Genomic DNA, 18,319 nt, shown 5'->3' on the forward strand with positions numbered 1-18,319 from the left:
TAATAATACAGTAGCCAATGCTGCCCTCAGGTGGTTAAGTGATGCAGGAACTACTTCTGTGTTGAATGTAAGTGGAAAAACATTATTAACCAAACATGGAAAACATACTTTATAGCAAGAATTTCACATCATTCTACACATTATGCATGTGGAAAAATAATTTGGACATTGTGTTAAATCTGTTTAAATTTGACTCATGAGCAGCAGTGTGGAGTAGTGGTTAGGGCTCTGGACTCTTGACCGGAGGGTTGTGGGTTCAATCCCCAGTGGGGGACACTGCTGTTGTACCCTTGAGCATGGTACTTTACCTAGATTGCTCCAGTAAAAACCCAACTGTATAAATGGGTAATTGTATGTAAAAATAATGTGATATCTGTATAATGTGAAATAATGTATAATGTGATATGTTGTAACAATTGTAAGTCGCCCTGGATAAGGGCGTCTGCTAAGAAATAAATAATAATAATAATAATCTTGTATCACAGTTAATCAATTTAACACAAACACATCAAAACAATAAAACAAAACCAACTCCCTATAAATATATATGTAGATACATAAAAAGATTTATCTCAATGCAAGCAGTGTTGTGGACACCGTAAGGTTTATCCCTGGAAAGACTGCTGAGTAATATTTAAATTAAAAAAAAGAAAATTCTTTTCTAACCTTAGTGGTTGCAGATGGCAGCGGTGCACCTGTACTGCTTCAGGCCTCTCCATAACAAAGCAGTTCTGAGAGCTGATTATGTATTATTTAGGTGCTGAAAGTGCATTCTCATAATCATCACTAAAAGCCACTTGACTCATATTACTTAAAGGGCTATTTCCACTTTTAGCTCTGAGGAGACCAGAGCATTTTCAGTGAGGGATGACAGTGGTTCAGAGCTGATCGTACTGTATTTTAGTCAATGCTCTAAGGCTCAGAATACAAAGAAATGAAATTCTGTATAAATTAAAGTAAAATGTTAAATCCTGGAGAGTCTCACTGAGATAAGAATTTTGAAAGGATGTGGGGGTAGGGAAAAGTGGCTACCAGTGTTACGCAAGTGGGTGCAATTCTATAGCAGTCTGTTAATATTCATTAAATAGGAAGTAAGCTGAATTTTGTACACCAGAATGAACCACTTCCATTTGGCTTGATTTTAAAAGCCACAAGAGGACAGTGAGATGAAAGCCAGTTAATTAGCCTATTTCCCCATCACCAGGTTCCCACTGAGCAACAAGCATCTAAATGTAGATAATTTGTTACATACTGTAAAAAGAAAGGTCATTTCATGATTCTGACAAATGGAACAAGCCAACACATGACTAATTATAGTTCCTGTACCAGATTAGAGTATTTCTGCATAGAATGAGGTAAAATATTAAAGATAATTATTTATTTCCATTTTTACACAAATAATATGAGCCATTTGTCTGTTGGCAGTAATGTATCCACACAGGTTAAAAACATGCAGAACTGATGTTGTCTTAAAAAATATACACCATGTAAAAGCCCGGAATGAGGAAGCAAAAGTCCATTGATACATTTCTGTAGTATGCAATATTATATATCATTTTAACTACAGTCGTATATTGTGAATCGGCAGTGTTGTGGTGCAGCCTTTAATGGCTGTGAAATAGCAGACAGAGGCAAACGAAGGCAGGTTAAACACTCGTGTGCATGTTTACAAGTGCAATGTCTCTTTAAATATTTTACAACTATATACACTGGAGCCCAGGCAGAGCAAGTACATAAACAATTGGTATAATTGTTAACAGGTACAGCAGTGGCACATCAATACTGGACTGGCAGGTAATCATCTCTGGATAGTCTGGAGGTAGGTTGCTGCTTTCAGTCTGGGGAGTAAAGGGGAATTGTAGACTTTCCTTTTTGGTTTGGCTGTTGTGCTCTGCTCCTTGCCATAGGTTCAGCAATTTATATATATATATATATATATATATATATATATATATATATATATATATATATATATATATATAACAAATTTGAGCAAAAACAAAAAAATGGGCTCACAGCACCACCTGCTGGCTAAGTTTCAGATACAAACAATAAATATAATTATGTCAAAAGTTCAGAATTATCTTTTTATATATACTGTATCATACAGTGTAAAAGTGAATTGAATTTATTATAACTAGGGTTTCTTTTTTAGTGTTTTACCCTTAATTAATTAATTAATTAATTAATTAATTAATTAATTAATTTGATACCTTATAAGTTATAAGCCATTGGTGTATCTCAATCACAACTGAGAAACAATGTTAACAGTAAACATGTTAATAGTAAAATTCATTTAATTTATTATTAACACGTTTCTCAGGTGTGATTAAGATACACAAATGACTTAACCGGTATAAATTGAATATTTGAAGGAGAGTAGAAAAGTCAAGGTAAAACACTGAAAACCAGAAACCTTAAATATAACATATAATTTTACAATTTCAGTGAATCGGTACCTATAGTACCAACTATTCAGAATGCTGTTGTTTGAGAAATGAATGCATTATTCCACCAAGTCACACATGGGCGCACTAAAGGATCAATCATACATCTTTGTGGAGGAGTTACACAACTCAAGTCAGAAGTGATTCATTTGACAAATCCAGTGGGAACTTCATCCTGCTGGATATCTTGATATACAGTACCCCACTCCTATATGCACAACTAAATCTCTTTTATGTGTGTAATGTACTGATTTTAAGCAGGTATCATAAACACAGTATGAACTGCAGAAATTCTGAGCACAGGCAGAGATTCCAACACTGGAGTTTTGATTTTAGTAAGTAATGATGTTCGAACACAGAATCCTGTATTAACATATCCCTAGATGACATCCATTATTGCTCATTTAATATCTTATAATTAAAGTGCATCTTCTTATTAGAAGAGTTTTGGTATGTCAGTGCCCTGTGGGTGATGGTGACACATTTTAAACGTCCTAAAAATACACTGTGTGCTACAGCCATTACCCTAGAGTATGATACTGTAATGTATCGGAAAGCAGAACACAGCCATGCAGAGCTGGAAGACTTGCACTCTTTACACCAACATCAATAAATAAATAGATACAATAAGAACGAGAGAGTAAGCGCATCAAATGAAAACCAAGCTGCTTTTTTCATATTTCTCTTACTATTTGATGGTGTCTACAATCATTCTAAGTGGTTCTGGGTTTGGTTGCTCGTACTTTGAGTTAATCAGTAGGTGGGGCTAGCAGAGTTGAAAAGTCACAGTAACATTTGTAAAAACAAACTGTAAAAATGCAATTAAAATGACATCTGAAGCAATTGTATTGTCAGTTCCATGATCTGCTTCACATTATACTTCCTGATGCTGGGTTCAACATCCCTACCATTTAAAGCCAGTAAAGAAGTGAGATCCCAGAAAGCTCATGTGAAGATCAGCTGCACTAGCTCACTATTTGAAATCTGAAGCTCCCCCTCTATTGAGAGTTCAGGTTTTTTTTGTTTTTTTTTCAAACAGAAGAGAGACCTTGTTCATTGTTCCACTGTGCCGTATACAAATTGAGTTACGAGTTACGATTGCTCTTTACAACAATAGCAGTTGCTATGCAACAGTGGAAAACGTTGCTAGGCCATCTAGAAACCATCGTAACACGTGCACAAAGTTAGTTAGAGTCAATTATAAGTGCTCTTATTGTCCTGCCAGTCCTTTTTATATTTATCAAAAGATCCAGGCACATAATACCACTGAAGTCTTTCACAATAGGAGCACTACTGTATAATGTCATCATGTCTTCGTTGCTGTTCTTACTCATTGACAATTTAATTGAGTCAAACTGGTTTACTACCAGGCATGCAGTTTACTTCTCCCCCCTAATGTTTTAACTGGAAAGGACACAAGTCTGTGCGAGATTGGTACAGATCAAAGACCGAAACTCCCAAATAATAGCATTTGTACACGTAACTTCTCATTTGATATTAACTGTTGTACTACCTCTCCCAAGACTCTCAGTATGCTTTTTATGAGTTAACCAGCATGACAACAAAATGCCTCAATTTATGCTGGACAATCCTGTCTGTCTGAGAATTGTCTTCAAAATGTATCAAATATGCCAATCAATGGACTCTAAAAACCTAAAAGCTTAAAATTACAGTTATGCTGCTGTCAAAGTGACATAGAGGTGCCTTTGATCATTTACATTCACACACTTTAAATGGAATCTGAATATGGCCATTTAAATAATTCCTGTTTACCAGCATACAATAAACAGACACATATTGTAAAAAATGTACTGCCCACTTTTCAATCTGCTTTAATTTGCATGAATGCAGTCAGGAAAGATATACAACACCCCATATATCAACTTGGAAGCAGTCCCTCAAATATGAAGAAAATAATCCAAAGCTGCCTGGGATCTAAATGACAGTCACATCATACAAGTGTTACAGATTGATGAGGAACGGCTCTGATAAAACCCTGAATGATAAAATCAAATTTCACTCAACAGGGCTTCGACCCCATGTTTCAACCAACTATGTTGGTTGAAACACTACTGGTTGCCACATCTTCCAAAAGTCAAATTAAAATCGAAATGTGAGATTTTAGTATTGAAGTTTTTTTGTCTGTTTTTTTTTTTTTTTTTTACTGTTTGGCAAGCTGCATGCTTCATCAAACCACAAACCACAGTACTGTAATAAAGTGCATGCGTGTAGAGTAACTGCAACTGTGCATATGAAAAAAGTATGTTGAAATGCAGACTATCATAAAGCTTACTTTCAAAGTACAGTAAACAGCTATAGTACTAACTCATACTGTAGTTAAGATCTTAAGGCTATTTTGAAAGTATCTGCTTTATAGGTGTTCTCTGTAACAATTGACCTGTATAAAAAATATACTATAACAGAGCTTGAAGAAGTTATATTGAAATCTTATCCATAGCACTGCCGATGACATTAGCAGGACCTTGTCTGTTTGACTAACATCAACGTTGTGGAAAGATTTATGGGGAACAGGAATGTCTACCATTGAGAACAAACTACTACAGAACCTGCTTTCTTTCTGATGAATTGTGTGCACAGAAGGCTGAGCGACAGAGCGGTCTTTAACAGATGCTGTGAATTATAGATTAGCGTAAAATTAAACAGGACTGTGGGACCCCGAAGTTTGCACAAAAAAGTTAATTCGGCACTGACAAAAGAGGTCTTTAATATTTTAAATATTCAACACCCTTGAGTCTCCCTCCCTTTTGCACAAGGGTGGCAGAGCACCTTAATGTTCATGAACTCTGGTATTTACAAAACCACACAAGGGATGCATACTGAAAGATTGTGGAAAACATACAACAATAATATGAAAAGCTGTTATCATAGTAATTTAGAACACACCCAACTGCAATGCTCTTTCCTCCAGTTGATTGTGGCAATGGCATGGTAACTGCCTGATAAACCTGAAAGGTTTATTTTCATTCTGCAATCTCTTGTGTTTTAGGTTGGGAAGAATTTAAAAGGTTCTGTTCTTTTCAATTTGCTGCAGAATAATGCTCTGAAGAATAGTATTATTATAAAATAGGAACAAATAATATTCAAACAGCAAAATACAAGCTAGTGTTGTATATTGGTTGTGTATTAATTTGTTTTTCAACACTAAATACAGTTAATGCACTTTTGTAGCCAGTTCATCCATTATGAATGGCTATTTTTCCCCACAGTAGATCATACTGTAGCTGAGGAGACAAGCTTCCTGCCTTTTCTGCTTTCCCCAGGGATCTAATTTGCTGCCAACAAAGCAAAAGCATTTGTCTATATGTAACATGGATGCCATCAGCTCTCCACAAGGCTGGCAGATATCATCATAGCTACTATATTCGGTTACTTTGTGAATGTAATGCACAGTAATTCACTTGTAACTGCACTGAGGAAGAAGTTAATATACAAATTGAAACGTTAGACAGTAATTGTCTTTAAAAGGAAAGGGACCCTTTTTTTAAGCTGTGAAGAGAAACCGCCCGCCTCGCCTCACCTCATAATTCTAACAGAACATATTGTTTGTGCAATTCAAAGCTCTCATGAGGGATAATAAAATCTGAAATCAGAACTTTAAAAAGTTCAGCTCTATTCAAACACTGGTGAAGAAAATAAAAGTACAATACAGTAGTTTGATTGAAAACAACTTAAATATAGGTTTAACAGGTGTTGCGTGACACACTGGTGTTAAAGATACATCTAAAAACAATATTTGTTTAGGGGATATATCCTTTTGTGAAACAGTCATAAGTCATTTCTAGCCGAAACTCTGAAATAAAAAGGCAATCAGAAATAAGAACCATTTATTTAAACCAAGTGGCAACCACAGCTATTTTCCTTTGCTTTAGGATATGAGATGGTAAACAACATCTCATTTTTTAAATTAAATAAAACAGTCTGTGTTTAAAAAAACTACTTTTATTAATTGTTTCCTCAGTTACATATTCTTAAACAGGGATGTAGTACATTACTTAGACAGTCAGGCAAATTTGACTTCATTAGTATGAACAGGAAAGCAATGAATGCACAATATTGTCGTCCTAAACGAAACACAGCTGCGTTACCCAATCATGACCAATATGCAATGCCAGAAAAACTTCCTGGGCATACAAACACATTACTTGAAATATTGCTAACAAGCAGGTGTATATGCACTGGTCTCAATTGCAGGAAAATGAAAAGATGTATTTTGTTAAGCTTATAGTCCATAATTAGATTAATTCTACACACACAGAGACACACACCTTGCTACCTGTGACAAGTCCAGATTGTATAAACACTGTACAGGCAAAAAGGGGACCTACAAAAAAAAATAAACTAAAAAAGTAAAGTATGACCTTATGAATACAGAAATCATACTACACACATTTACACACAATTAGAGGGTAAAAGAAAGATTTGGTCAAATACTGCAGAGACTGAGGTGGTTTCAGTGTGGTCTACTAAGAGCCCCCCCACCCTCCCAACTATATTTTTTATAATTTGTAGCCCAAAAACAGGAATTTACAGCAAAATGGCTTTTCAATGCAAGACATTATTAAACATTAAAATGAGCTAGTTCTGACATTTCTGATTAAATGATACAAGAAAACACTCCATACAGACTCAAAACAAAGCAATGCAAGATTTCCTGAAAGAGCAAATACTGTGGAGTGAATGCCACAGAGATGGAGGACTATTAGATTACAGGTTAATACACAAATCATAAGACCACTCTCAAGCCAATCTACTGCATGGCTGGCTATTAAAGGGGAAATAAAAATTTACAAAGCAGAAAACAAGGATCCCTGTAATCTAAATACAATAATGAATTCAAAGGTGTGCGTGCATAGAGGCTTCAGCTCATCACTTTCTGCACTCAACTTCGAATGGCACAATACAAGTGTTAACTATTCTGTGTCCCGATTGGGTAAAACCTGTAAATACTGTACAAATATTAATTTGTGGTCTAGTTGTTTCTGGACCATTTCAATTTTAATTTCACTAAATTGACAGCAGTCACTTGTGGTTTTCTTCTCCCACTACTCAGCTATTACACTCTTGTTTTCTCAAGAAAAAAAAAAAAAGGTCTATAACCTCTTTGCACACATTTTTCCATTATTGTCCAAGTCAAAGCACAGAATGGAAAGTGGAATGAATCGCCTTTTATCGAAGAAGAGCTGGTTTGTTCATAATGCAGGCACTTCAAGGGACTGTGGGGGGGGGGGGGGGGGGGGGAGGGGGAGGGGTACCAGGCCCATCCTTTGTCTCTGACGGTCAATACTACCTGGCAGTATCAGAGGTTTAGAGCAGAGCTTCGGTACCACACCGAATGTATGCAGAAGGCAGTATTATCTGACCCACTTTCATTGTGTTCTTGGTATACCATGCACCAAAGCGCAAATTATTGTACAGGCAGAGTTAAACACCATTTCATGGCACATCCAGGTTGTCATCTAACGGAGGGTGATCAGTGTTGTCCAGCAACAGGCATAAGCTCCAGTTTTAAGAGACATTTTGGTCTAACGCTACGCCAACATTGTCCAGGTATACATTCATCAATGAATCCCAACGTCCCTTTTTGCTCCAGATCTGAACTTCATTCCCTAAAACGTGTAATTGATTGATTGATTGATTTATTTCTTTAAGTTTTAAGCACACGCCTCTCTGCTAACGTATTGTATCGTTCCATCTCAAACAAAATTCTTCAGGAAGCACAAGTCACAATACAAACAGTTTGTAAAATTGTACAAGCACATGCTGCTGTTTCTACTACACTGTACTTCCATTCAAGGTACAACTGAAGTACGATTTGAGTCCAGGGCCATCCCATGCTGTGTGTACTGCAGAAGACGCACTCAGGTCCACCATCTGTCGAAAAAAAATCTGCATCTCTGTTCACTTGTTCCTAGGTACCTCTGGACAGTGACTGTACCAATTGCATTGCAGAAAGAATAAAGAATGTAATGCTTCACCAAAACACAAAATGTACAGTACCATCACTACTGAAAAATAAAATAAAATCAGTGCATTAACAAAAAACTAAATAAATTGGCAATGAAGATGGAAAAAAAATATATTTATATCCTTCTGCTCCTCCCCCTCCCCCGCCCTCCCTCCGATTGTTCTTACAATCAGTTAGCAATATATCCATGGGTTTTATCATTGTAAAATTCACTGCAATGTTTTCCCTACATATATGACTTGGAAATATATAAATATATATCCCCTTATACGCTTATCAAATAATGTTGCCAAATGCCAGGGACACAGCGCGCACCTTGGTATTACAATTTAAATTCCAAAATAAATAGTTATATCTCAATGAATCTTTAAAGCTTCCAGATGACTGGGATGAATTTATATTAAAAAAAAACAAACAAAAAAAAAACAAACAACTGAAGACAACTAAACCTAACAAACTGGCGCAACAAATTTTAGGAGGAATCCTTGGAGAATGTTTTTTTGTTGTCACTGCAGAGATGGTTTTTATTATCACGAGACAGCAGATGAACATGTAAGTAATTCCCCATGGTCTGCGCGCTTCCACAGTCATTTGTGACGCTGAATTGTTTTCCTTTTTCTTCGCTTGAAAAAGCAACAGCACCTGTAAATAAGGTTACAATGTAAAAGTTAGACACTTGTAAATACATATGTATGTACATGCATCGAATACACATACCCTATATCCCTCAAATTATGCTCAGCCATGATCCTCAAATCAGAACCACTTTTCTTTTTAGTTTACCAGAAAAACTATCTACACCCCTGGAGGAAAACAAATATGGTTTACATGACCCATGAGGACAAGCAAATGCACACCACACCTTAATCTCACATGTAACATGTACCAAAGGGGCCCATGTGAACTACAACAGGAACTCATTGCATGAATTTCATTCTCCTAAAAATCTAAAAGTATTCTCCAAATATATGAAGAGAACAACATCTCAGCATCGCTTTGGTTAGAACCGATTGAATTAATCTTGATGGGGCCTGTTGGTCTTCATCAGGTTGTTCATCCTCTGCTATCTGAACACCTGAACCAAAATGTGTTTTATATAAAGCTTAAAAGCACTGTGCATAATATCCCATGACCTCAAAATTAGCAACCGAACAAATAAAACTGAAAGTATAAGCAGGCAAAAAGGTTCCTCAACAAGGTTGTGTATGGGTCTTGAACTGCTACCCCAGCCCATCCCTTAAATTATTTATTTTATATACAGTGGTTTGCAGAAGTATTCACATTTTATTGGCACCTAAGCGTACTCGATGAAGCTTTCAAATTACTTTACATGTAGAATCTACACAAACTACTCCACATTGATAACGTTAAAAATTTTAAGTAAGATGTAAGATTTACAGAGAAAAACAGATTAATCTCAGTTGCATAAGTATTCAACCTCTTAGCTACTGCAGCCCTACATCAGCTCAGGTGCAAATTATTTGTTTGAAAGGTCACAAAATTAGTGAAATGGTTTCAGCCTGTGTGTACTCAAAGTGGTTTCATTTGTAGATAATTTCGCTCAGGTATATAAAGACTTTCAAGCTGCAACTCCCATAGTGATCCAACAAAGCAACCATGAAGACCAAGGAGCTTTCAAAACAAGTCCGGGATAACGTGGTAGAGAGGCACAGAGCAGGAGAAGGGTACAAGAACATTTCAAAAGGCGCTGATTATCCCTCTCAGCACAGTGAAGTCCATCATTATGAAATGGAAGATGCATCATACCACCCAGACACTACCCAGATCAGGTCGCCCTCCCAAACTGAGCAGCCAGGCAAGCAGGAAACTGGTGCAGGATGTCACTCTGAAGCCAACAATGACCTTGAGAAATCTGTGTCTGAGATGGGAGTCAGTGGTTGAACAAGAAGAGAATTAATGTTCCTGAGTGGCCCTGTCAAAGTCCTGACTTGAATCCAATTGAAAATTTATGGCGAAACTTGAAGATTGCAGTCCTTCGACGATCCCCAACAAACTTATCAGAACTGGAGCAATTTTCCCGTTAAAAATGTGCAACAATTTCACCATCCTACTGTGCAAAGCTAGTTGAGACCTATCCAAAAAGACTCATAGCAGTAATTGCTGCAAAAGGTGCTTCTACCAAGTACTGACTTAAGGGGCTGAATACTTATGCAACCAGTAAATTTCATTTTGTACATTTTCTTTGCTGACATTTAACCTCCTCCTCATATAACAGTGTTCAGTTTAACCACTACAGCTTTGAATAAAAAAAGTTAGTTTGAAAAACTGTGCACACATTATTGTAATTCAACAAGATGTGACATTATTGGTAGGGGGTGAATACTTCTGCAAACCACTGTATATATTGGTGAATATATATTTATGTATTTATTAGTGATGCAATCGGCACCCTAACTTCTTATTCGATTATCGAATTTTCAAAATAAACAAACATTATTTATTTATTTTATTTTTTTTTTAACAGAAGATCCAATAACTAAAAACACTGTTGTGCATAATAGTTAAACAAAAAGGCACAACTTACATTCAAATTAGAACACTTCCGATTATAAAAAAAAAGAAATACTTGCGTTTTTAACAACTGAAAATGTGTGCGTCTGCACGAGATGTCCTTTTAACATTGTAATAATAATAAAAATATATATATATTTTAACAGAATTAATTTTTATCTGAACTATGGTTGTTCATTACTCTTAATATTTTATGTCCAAAGCAAACCATTTTAATTAATCTCACAAATCCTGACTAATTTAACTAACGTACTAAATTCAACTTCTTTTTATATAATATTGCCATATAATCCAAACACAACATACTTTGAAACAAAAGAAGGTAAAAATCATCGGTAGATTTAATATTTGCCATTCTTTTGAAATGATTACACATAACATAAAAGGTATAGGCTATGTTCTTGTATCTTTTTGAAGAAACTCAACTCATTTTACACGGGGTATATCCAATGCGAATCTAGAGGCCTAAAGTGCGTACCCTAGCAACGCGCAGAAGTTGTTTATCTACCGTAATGGCACTTAAAGAAGTGCACTCAAGGTTTTAATGCAAACCGGCAACAGCAGACTTCAAAGTGGGTTCTAATTTGATGCATCGATTTTGTAATAATATAATACATGTCAGTGTGTGTGTGTGTGTGTGTGTGTGTAATTCCACAGAAATAAAAAGACCAAGAGACCCCCTTGTTGATAAGCTAATTCTACTTTTATATAGGCTAAAGCAACTCACCACATGTTCAACACTTTCTGGCAGCTATACAAAAGGGAAAACAAAAGGAAAAAAGAATCAGAAACATAGCCCAGAAGAAAAAAAATAATTAAATTCAATGTTATACTTTTTGCAAGTAAAGATTAATTTAAATAGGTGCAAAAAGCAGGATCCACAGCACAGGCAAGAAAAATCTTCTAAAAAAACACATTATTCGCAAGCTAAAATCATTTTGGCAAAAAAGTATAATTTTAGTGCAGCCAAAAATGGAAGGGGGTACTTTAGCACAATAAAAATCTTTAATGTGTAACTGACATACCGACATGTTGGAAGTCGGATATACACATGGCTCATTTAAAAGTCCAGTAATACCAGCTTGAGCCCATCATTTATGCTGAGTTTCTTACAATCAAAAATCTGATCAAACCAAGAGTGTGGAACTCTTTACCAGATGGAAATATACACTACTAAGTTCAACTCAGCGTGAACTTGTGTTGGAGACCTTTTCAATTGTTAATATTAACACTGTCATAAAATATCATTGCTGCTCTTAAAAAACAGCAAGTTATCCTTTCTCCCACATATCTTGAACTCAGGTAACTGCTTTGTTTCTCAACATTGTGAGACACGAGACGAAGTCGAGTCCCTCCAACCCCCGAGAAGTCTGTATATTCAAAAGTATACGGATGCCCTGAAGGGCATTATTGCATTTATAATCCAGGTCAAACTGTGGATTTCAAGAAAAAAAGGGCAAAAAATTATTTTTTTTTTTTTTTTTTTTAAATGTATATATCCTTACACCAATAAAGTAGTGCCATTTATAACTTTGAACTACACATTAAGTTAAGCAGGGTAAATTAATTTTATTGGAACATGCAAAAGAAAGTACATCTGTATTTATGATATTGTGGAGACTGCCATTGAAAAAGATACACCGGGGGTGTGGTTGAGGCGGCACTGACAGTGCAGACACACACTGTTTGAGCAGAACAGATGGGCGGAATAAAAATAAATACAACCGTGTCTCGGATTTCAGTAATTCTTCAATATTTGTGTCTGAGAGGGGTGGATAATGTGCAGAAGTGTCTTTTTGTGTTTTTCTGTAGTGTTTACAAACCGCTAAAAATACATTATTGTAAGTGACAAAGTCAGGGTGACTGAGTATAAAAGACATCGATTTTTTATATATATATATATATATATATATATATATATATATATATATATATATATATATATATATATATATATATATATATATATATATATCTTACAGTTTATTTAATTCTTGTTCATCCAAATCGGCATGTCTACTTACTACTTTGGGATTTTTTGCAGGTAATTGGTCACTCAGATTCATAGTTACAGCTATACATCTGAAACTGTAAAAGCAAGATGGCTACCGTCCGATACTTTAAATTCTGTTAGACAGCGCAACGATTTAGAATATGTGACAAGGCTCCAACTGTCCGTATTCATCCAATATACGGACAGCTGGAACCTTACTTGACCAACCACACTGCTATATATATATATATATATATATATATATATATATATATATATGTGTGTGTGTGTGTGTGTTCTTGTTATTATATTTGTATACTATTTGCAAGTCTTTATGCAGAACTAAATTATAAAAGTATAAACTACAGCAAGAGCACAGTGCGCTATGTGATTTAATATCTCACTTTTCATGAATTATAATAATAAAAAAAAACTGTAAGACTGACAGGCACCTTGTATCCCCATATTCTGATTGTCTTCAATAATTTAAAGAATGTCCTAACCAAGATTCATCACAATTAGTTAACAGTTCTGTAGTGAAACATCTCTGAAGTGTAAAAAGGTGCATCTCAACAGGTACTATTAGTAGAAGTACAAAGCAAAATATGCAGCGCAAGCCAATAAGGCAGTGTAGTTAAAACAGTAAGAAAAATAATAAAAGACAACAGGGCCTTCATTATAGTTAGACTCAACCTGCAAGTGAACTACGGCTACAAAAAACTAGTGCTAAGATAATGTTAAGTTTGCAACACAAACCCACAAAACCAGGGAAACTTGGGTTAAGTTTTTACACTATAATGTATGTTTGCAGATTTGGAACAGCAAGATGGTAGTGTTTTGAGATATCTATATCAAGACCCCCTGAATGTAATTACTAAACTTTGTAAAATAAAGATATATGTACAGCACCCGACAAGAAAGATTAAAGTGTATTATTTAAAAGTATGACTTACCAGTGCTTTCCCTGCTCTCTGTCAGACAGGCGAGTGCTCCACTTGCTGTTTTCTATACCAGACTGGAAGCACCTGAAAGTGTGCACTTTCGCTAGTGCGAGTCTGATTAGCACTGCTTAGTATGGTGAGCTTAGAAAACAGCAAGGGGAGCACCTTGTCGGAGAGAAAGCACTGCTTATATTCCAAAGTGAATTACAGTACAGGTGTATCAAGAAATATATTTACATTGTCAAGACATACAACAATGTGAAAGCAGAAAAATATGTTCACAGTACTGTGCTAACATCATATACATCGGCTATATTTTGCCATTTAGTTTTATTTATTTTATTAAGTTATTCAATAGTGCAGACCAGCTATTACACGTGCGAGTACCTGGGAGACTCCACACTTTCCCTGTCTATGTTGCAATGCCTACGTGGAGCATGTCTCAGTTAAGATGGCTGTAGTGCAAAAATGTAACCCCAATTTTCCTAGTTCTGTGGGTTTGTGTCACAAACTTACTGTTATCTTAACATTTTGCAATGACTCATATCCATGTTATGTATTAAAATAAAAGTCCCCCCTTATGTCAAGATGGTAAAACCAAATGTCACAGCATAAGGGTTCTCCAGTTTGACCCAATCTCTTCCAGACTTATGCAAGTTGAGTGTTGAGTGTCTGTTGATAAAAGGACCCACGGCATTACAATAAACAATCTAAAAGCATTTGCAATAATGTTGAAGATTTATTTTACTGCTCTGATAAAACTAAGAATGTAACCCAGTTCCTTCACATCAAGGCAAACCCTTGTATACAAAAACAAAGCCAACCTCGAATAACGACGGCTAGCCTTGCCGTGCAGAGAAAAGATACATACTTTGTCTCATCCATTACTTCTACTTCTGCAGGTGCTGTGATGGGTGCATTCGAGTGTCCTGCGGTTGGGTCGTCTGTGTTCAGCTCCCCGTTTGTTGAGCTAACCACCTAAAAAGAAGAAATCAGGAAATCAATGATTGACTACCAGAAATTTATTATACGCCACTCCAAACTTCTGGATGGATGTCCAAAACAATCTTCGAAACCAAGATTTTAAAACTAGCATGACTGAACTGTATGTTGTGATAACGGATTGAAAACAAGCAGATGGAGATTCATGATCACAAAATGAAATGTGCAACAAAATACTAGGCTTGCCGTTGCTATGGGCTGCACTGAACCTTTCCTGCCGATGGAAAAAAACCACAAAAAAAAACAAAAAAAAACACACAACCCTCAAAGCAAGCAAAGAAGTTGCAATGCAGATGCAGGTTTTGGATTTCAGTTTTCACTAATTTGCTTTTAGGAAAAGCCTGGCGGATAGATGGATAGATACAACACTTTTCTCCTTCATGTATCCCGTTGTCGTGCATAGAGGAGCACCATATGTAATTCAACAATGCGCTTGTGAAACAAAATAGTTCTCTACACAATTCTGAGGCATGTTCTGATAACTTTGCCACAGTATTCCCCATTTTTATATACATTCAGTTCTATTTGGATTGATAAGCACACACTACCCCTAGTGGCCAAATACTGTAACTGACTTATAACACTTGTTTTATACATGTTCCATTATAAAACAAGTGATATTAGGAAAGACTTCCCAGCCTAAAATAACCCCTCAGACCTGTGCGAGTAGGAGAGTGAACAGCACAGTATATTTAGACAGGACTGTATTTTATTTTTTTAATTTACATGGGGGTAATTACATTACCTGGAAACTTTCTGATGCTAGAAATTAACTTTTGGGGTTTTACAGTGTAAATGTAAAATAGACAGATAGTAGGGGGTCACATCAAGGTTCTGCTGTTGAATCATGCTGTCTGGATAAACCTCATATCAGCAGTATTGTTCTTGCTCTCAATAAAATAGACACAGGCATTAATAATGAGAGGCATGCTCACAACCTTGCAGCAGACGACATTTATACTCAGCAGGAACCGGAGAATGGTTATATACCTATTTAACTTGATAATTCCAGCAAACCTTTTTCAAATAAAAATGAACATTATCAAAAGAGAATGTCATTTCACCATGTGCTTTCCAGAAAAGGTTAATAACCACACCACAATGAACATGGACCTATCATCTGCATGCAGTGTAAATACTCATTAGAAAAACAACTAGATCTTGAAAACCTTTATATTCAGCTACTCCCCCCTCTCACCGAGAAAAGTAACTGAGGTTACACATTACCACAGATATTCCACTTAACCACCAAGACCCAATCTAACCTCGACGCTCCCCTGCCCTGTCTTTACAAAACCCCGCTTTAAGTAGCTGCACCTGTACTTCCAAATTTGTTTCAGATATATCACAACATGTTGTTTAGTACAGTAGGTCAGTGGTTAAAACCTGTATTGACAGCTACCTCAATGTCATACTTTAGACACTGCTTTACAATGACTATTTTCACCTTAAATATTTTCTTTCTTTTGGTCTCGGATAGAGCAATTACGAAGGAAGCTTGAACAAAAGGCAATCTAGGGAGACAAACATACAAGGGAAGTGTAAGTGAAGTGTTAAAATACAAACAAACTCTGCTTTGCACACAGGGGCATGCTAGGAGGTCGGGGAGACTGTGGATTGCGGATGCCAGTGTGTAAGTTCGGTCATGCGAAGAAGCAGAAAATACCTGTACCGAGCCACCATGTCTGTCAGCTGCTAGGTCAGCTCTCAATTGGTGGGAATTGGTCTGCTGGGGCTCCCAAGCTGCCCTGTGTTCTGTCGACTGCCCATTTTAATATGCATATAGCATGCATGAGAAAGGAGGAAGAGAAAACCCAGAAGAGCATTAAACACTCATGCTCACATGAAACAAGTGAGAAATAACACGCACACACTAAGAGCCAAGCACATGAATTGAAAAAAAAAGAACGATGTCACAAAATAAATCTACAATAAAATAAACCCCTCATTTTAAGCATACACTGCAGCAATGCATGCAGGCCATGATCAAGCAATGAATGATCATGAAGATAGCCTAATGGATTTATTCCTACACCCTATGTCTGTTAATATCCAGATAAATCTGAAGCAATGCGTCATATTTAGTGATGTCAAAGAGGCTGGATTTTGTTTCCAACTATAGCCAACTGGGAGCAGCAATGCTGAATGAACAGAACAGACACACATCTTTGTATTTTTTTGTTTCATTAAAGTTTAATTTGGAACATTAACATGAAATATGCAGATCTCATTAAAATGAAACTAACTTCAAAATGCCTGAACACTATATAACGACTGCCAGTATCTACAGGGGCTGTTCTTTCTTTCCACTCACTTAGCATATGTACTCTTAATGCATATGACCTACAGTCTATTGCAGTGGTCGGCAAATGGCGGCCCGCGGACGTGTGTCGTCTGGCCCTCGGAAGCCTCCTTGGCAGGGCTGTATCAAGGGCTGAGCGAGAGTGGAACTTCTTTTCAACATTACCGCAAGGGGGCTGTCATGGGGGGATTCCACGTATGACCTTCATATATTTCTTGCGAGTAATCAGAAAGTGTTTTGCAATATCGATTCCAAAGTACTTGCTGATTGTGATGATACATTTATGCCTCGCTATGGTACTGGAATCCTCATACATAGACAGGGACACAGAATAACATAAAACAAAATTGAAAAGTAGCATACATTTTTATTTTAAATGCTTCAGTGCTTTATGACAAATTCAATGAAAAAAATGGCACTTTCCTTCTGCGATCAGCTTTAGAACATCAGGTGTAATAGACATGACGGCGATATGTAGACAGTCCTCCAAAGATTCTTGTGTCAGCCTGTGTCAGGTTGGTAATGTATCCGGGACAGCAATCAGCTGTGTTACGTGCACCGATTAGAGGGGACATGCGGACGTCTTGATTTTGAGGGCGTGGCTGGGTGCTTTTAGAGGAGGCAGGGCATTCATTCAGCTCTCTCTGCTCTGACAAGATTCAGAGTCTGTGCGTGTGTGTTTGGGACTAACCGCTTGTGTTTTTAAACAGGACGCTACTGAACAGTCTGGTATTGCAGCATCCACACTGAGAGGACACAACACGGGGCTTGGACTAATTTCAATACCAACTTTACTACACCGTGCGTGGCATGGAGTTTATTTTTTTTGTGTGTGTGGAGTTATTATTTTGTTGTGAATCAATAAAATCCCCACGCCGGAGAGAGCGTCTGGGTTTGTACTCAAGAAACTGTGTCAGTGAAGTGTTTGTTGCATTACAAAGTCTGTTTCGTGCATCTGTTTTTATTGCATTCACTGTGGAATAAGCCACTTTGCATATGTAAGTAAAGCCAAACATGGAGAGCACAAACACAGCCAGCTTCTTCATGGTAGCGTAGTTCTCTGGACATATATAGACAGACCAGAATGATTCCAGATTTGCTGTGTTAATGAATTCA

At 36.6% G+C, this 18,319-nt stretch overlaps 1 protein-coding gene across 3 annotated transcripts in view; it reads right to left on the reverse strand.

Moving 5' to 3' along the window:
• Positions 1-6,391: 6,391 nt before the first annotated feature.
• The window catches only part of LOC131698744 (casein kinase I), a 55,611-nt gene continuing 43,683 nt past the window's right edge, over positions 6,392-18,319 (reverse strand). For 2 of the 3 annotated variants that reach the window (XM_058992458.1, XM_058992461.1), the window contains exons 11-14: positions 16,568-16,663; positions 14,771-14,877; positions 11,693-11,716; positions 6,392-9,075 (exon numbers count right to left, since the gene is read on the reverse strand). In XM_058992458.1, coding sequence (XP_058848441.1) covers positions 9,021-9,075; positions 11,693-11,716; positions 14,771-14,877; positions 16,568-16,663 — 282 coding nt within the window. In that variant the 3' untranslated portion in view covers positions 6,392-9,020. The remainder of the gene's footprint in view (positions 9,076-11,692; positions 11,717-14,770; positions 14,878-16,567; positions 16,664-18,319) is intronic. The other variant, XM_058992465.1, reaches the window with a different exon arrangement.

This window comes from Acipenser ruthenus, chromosome 2, assembly GCF_902713425.1.
Source record: "Acipenser ruthenus chromosome 2, fAciRut3.2 maternal haplotype, whole genome shotgun sequence".
Lineage (NCBI taxonomy): Eukaryota > Metazoa > Chordata > Actinopteri > Acipenseriformes > Acipenseridae > Acipenser > Acipenser ruthenus.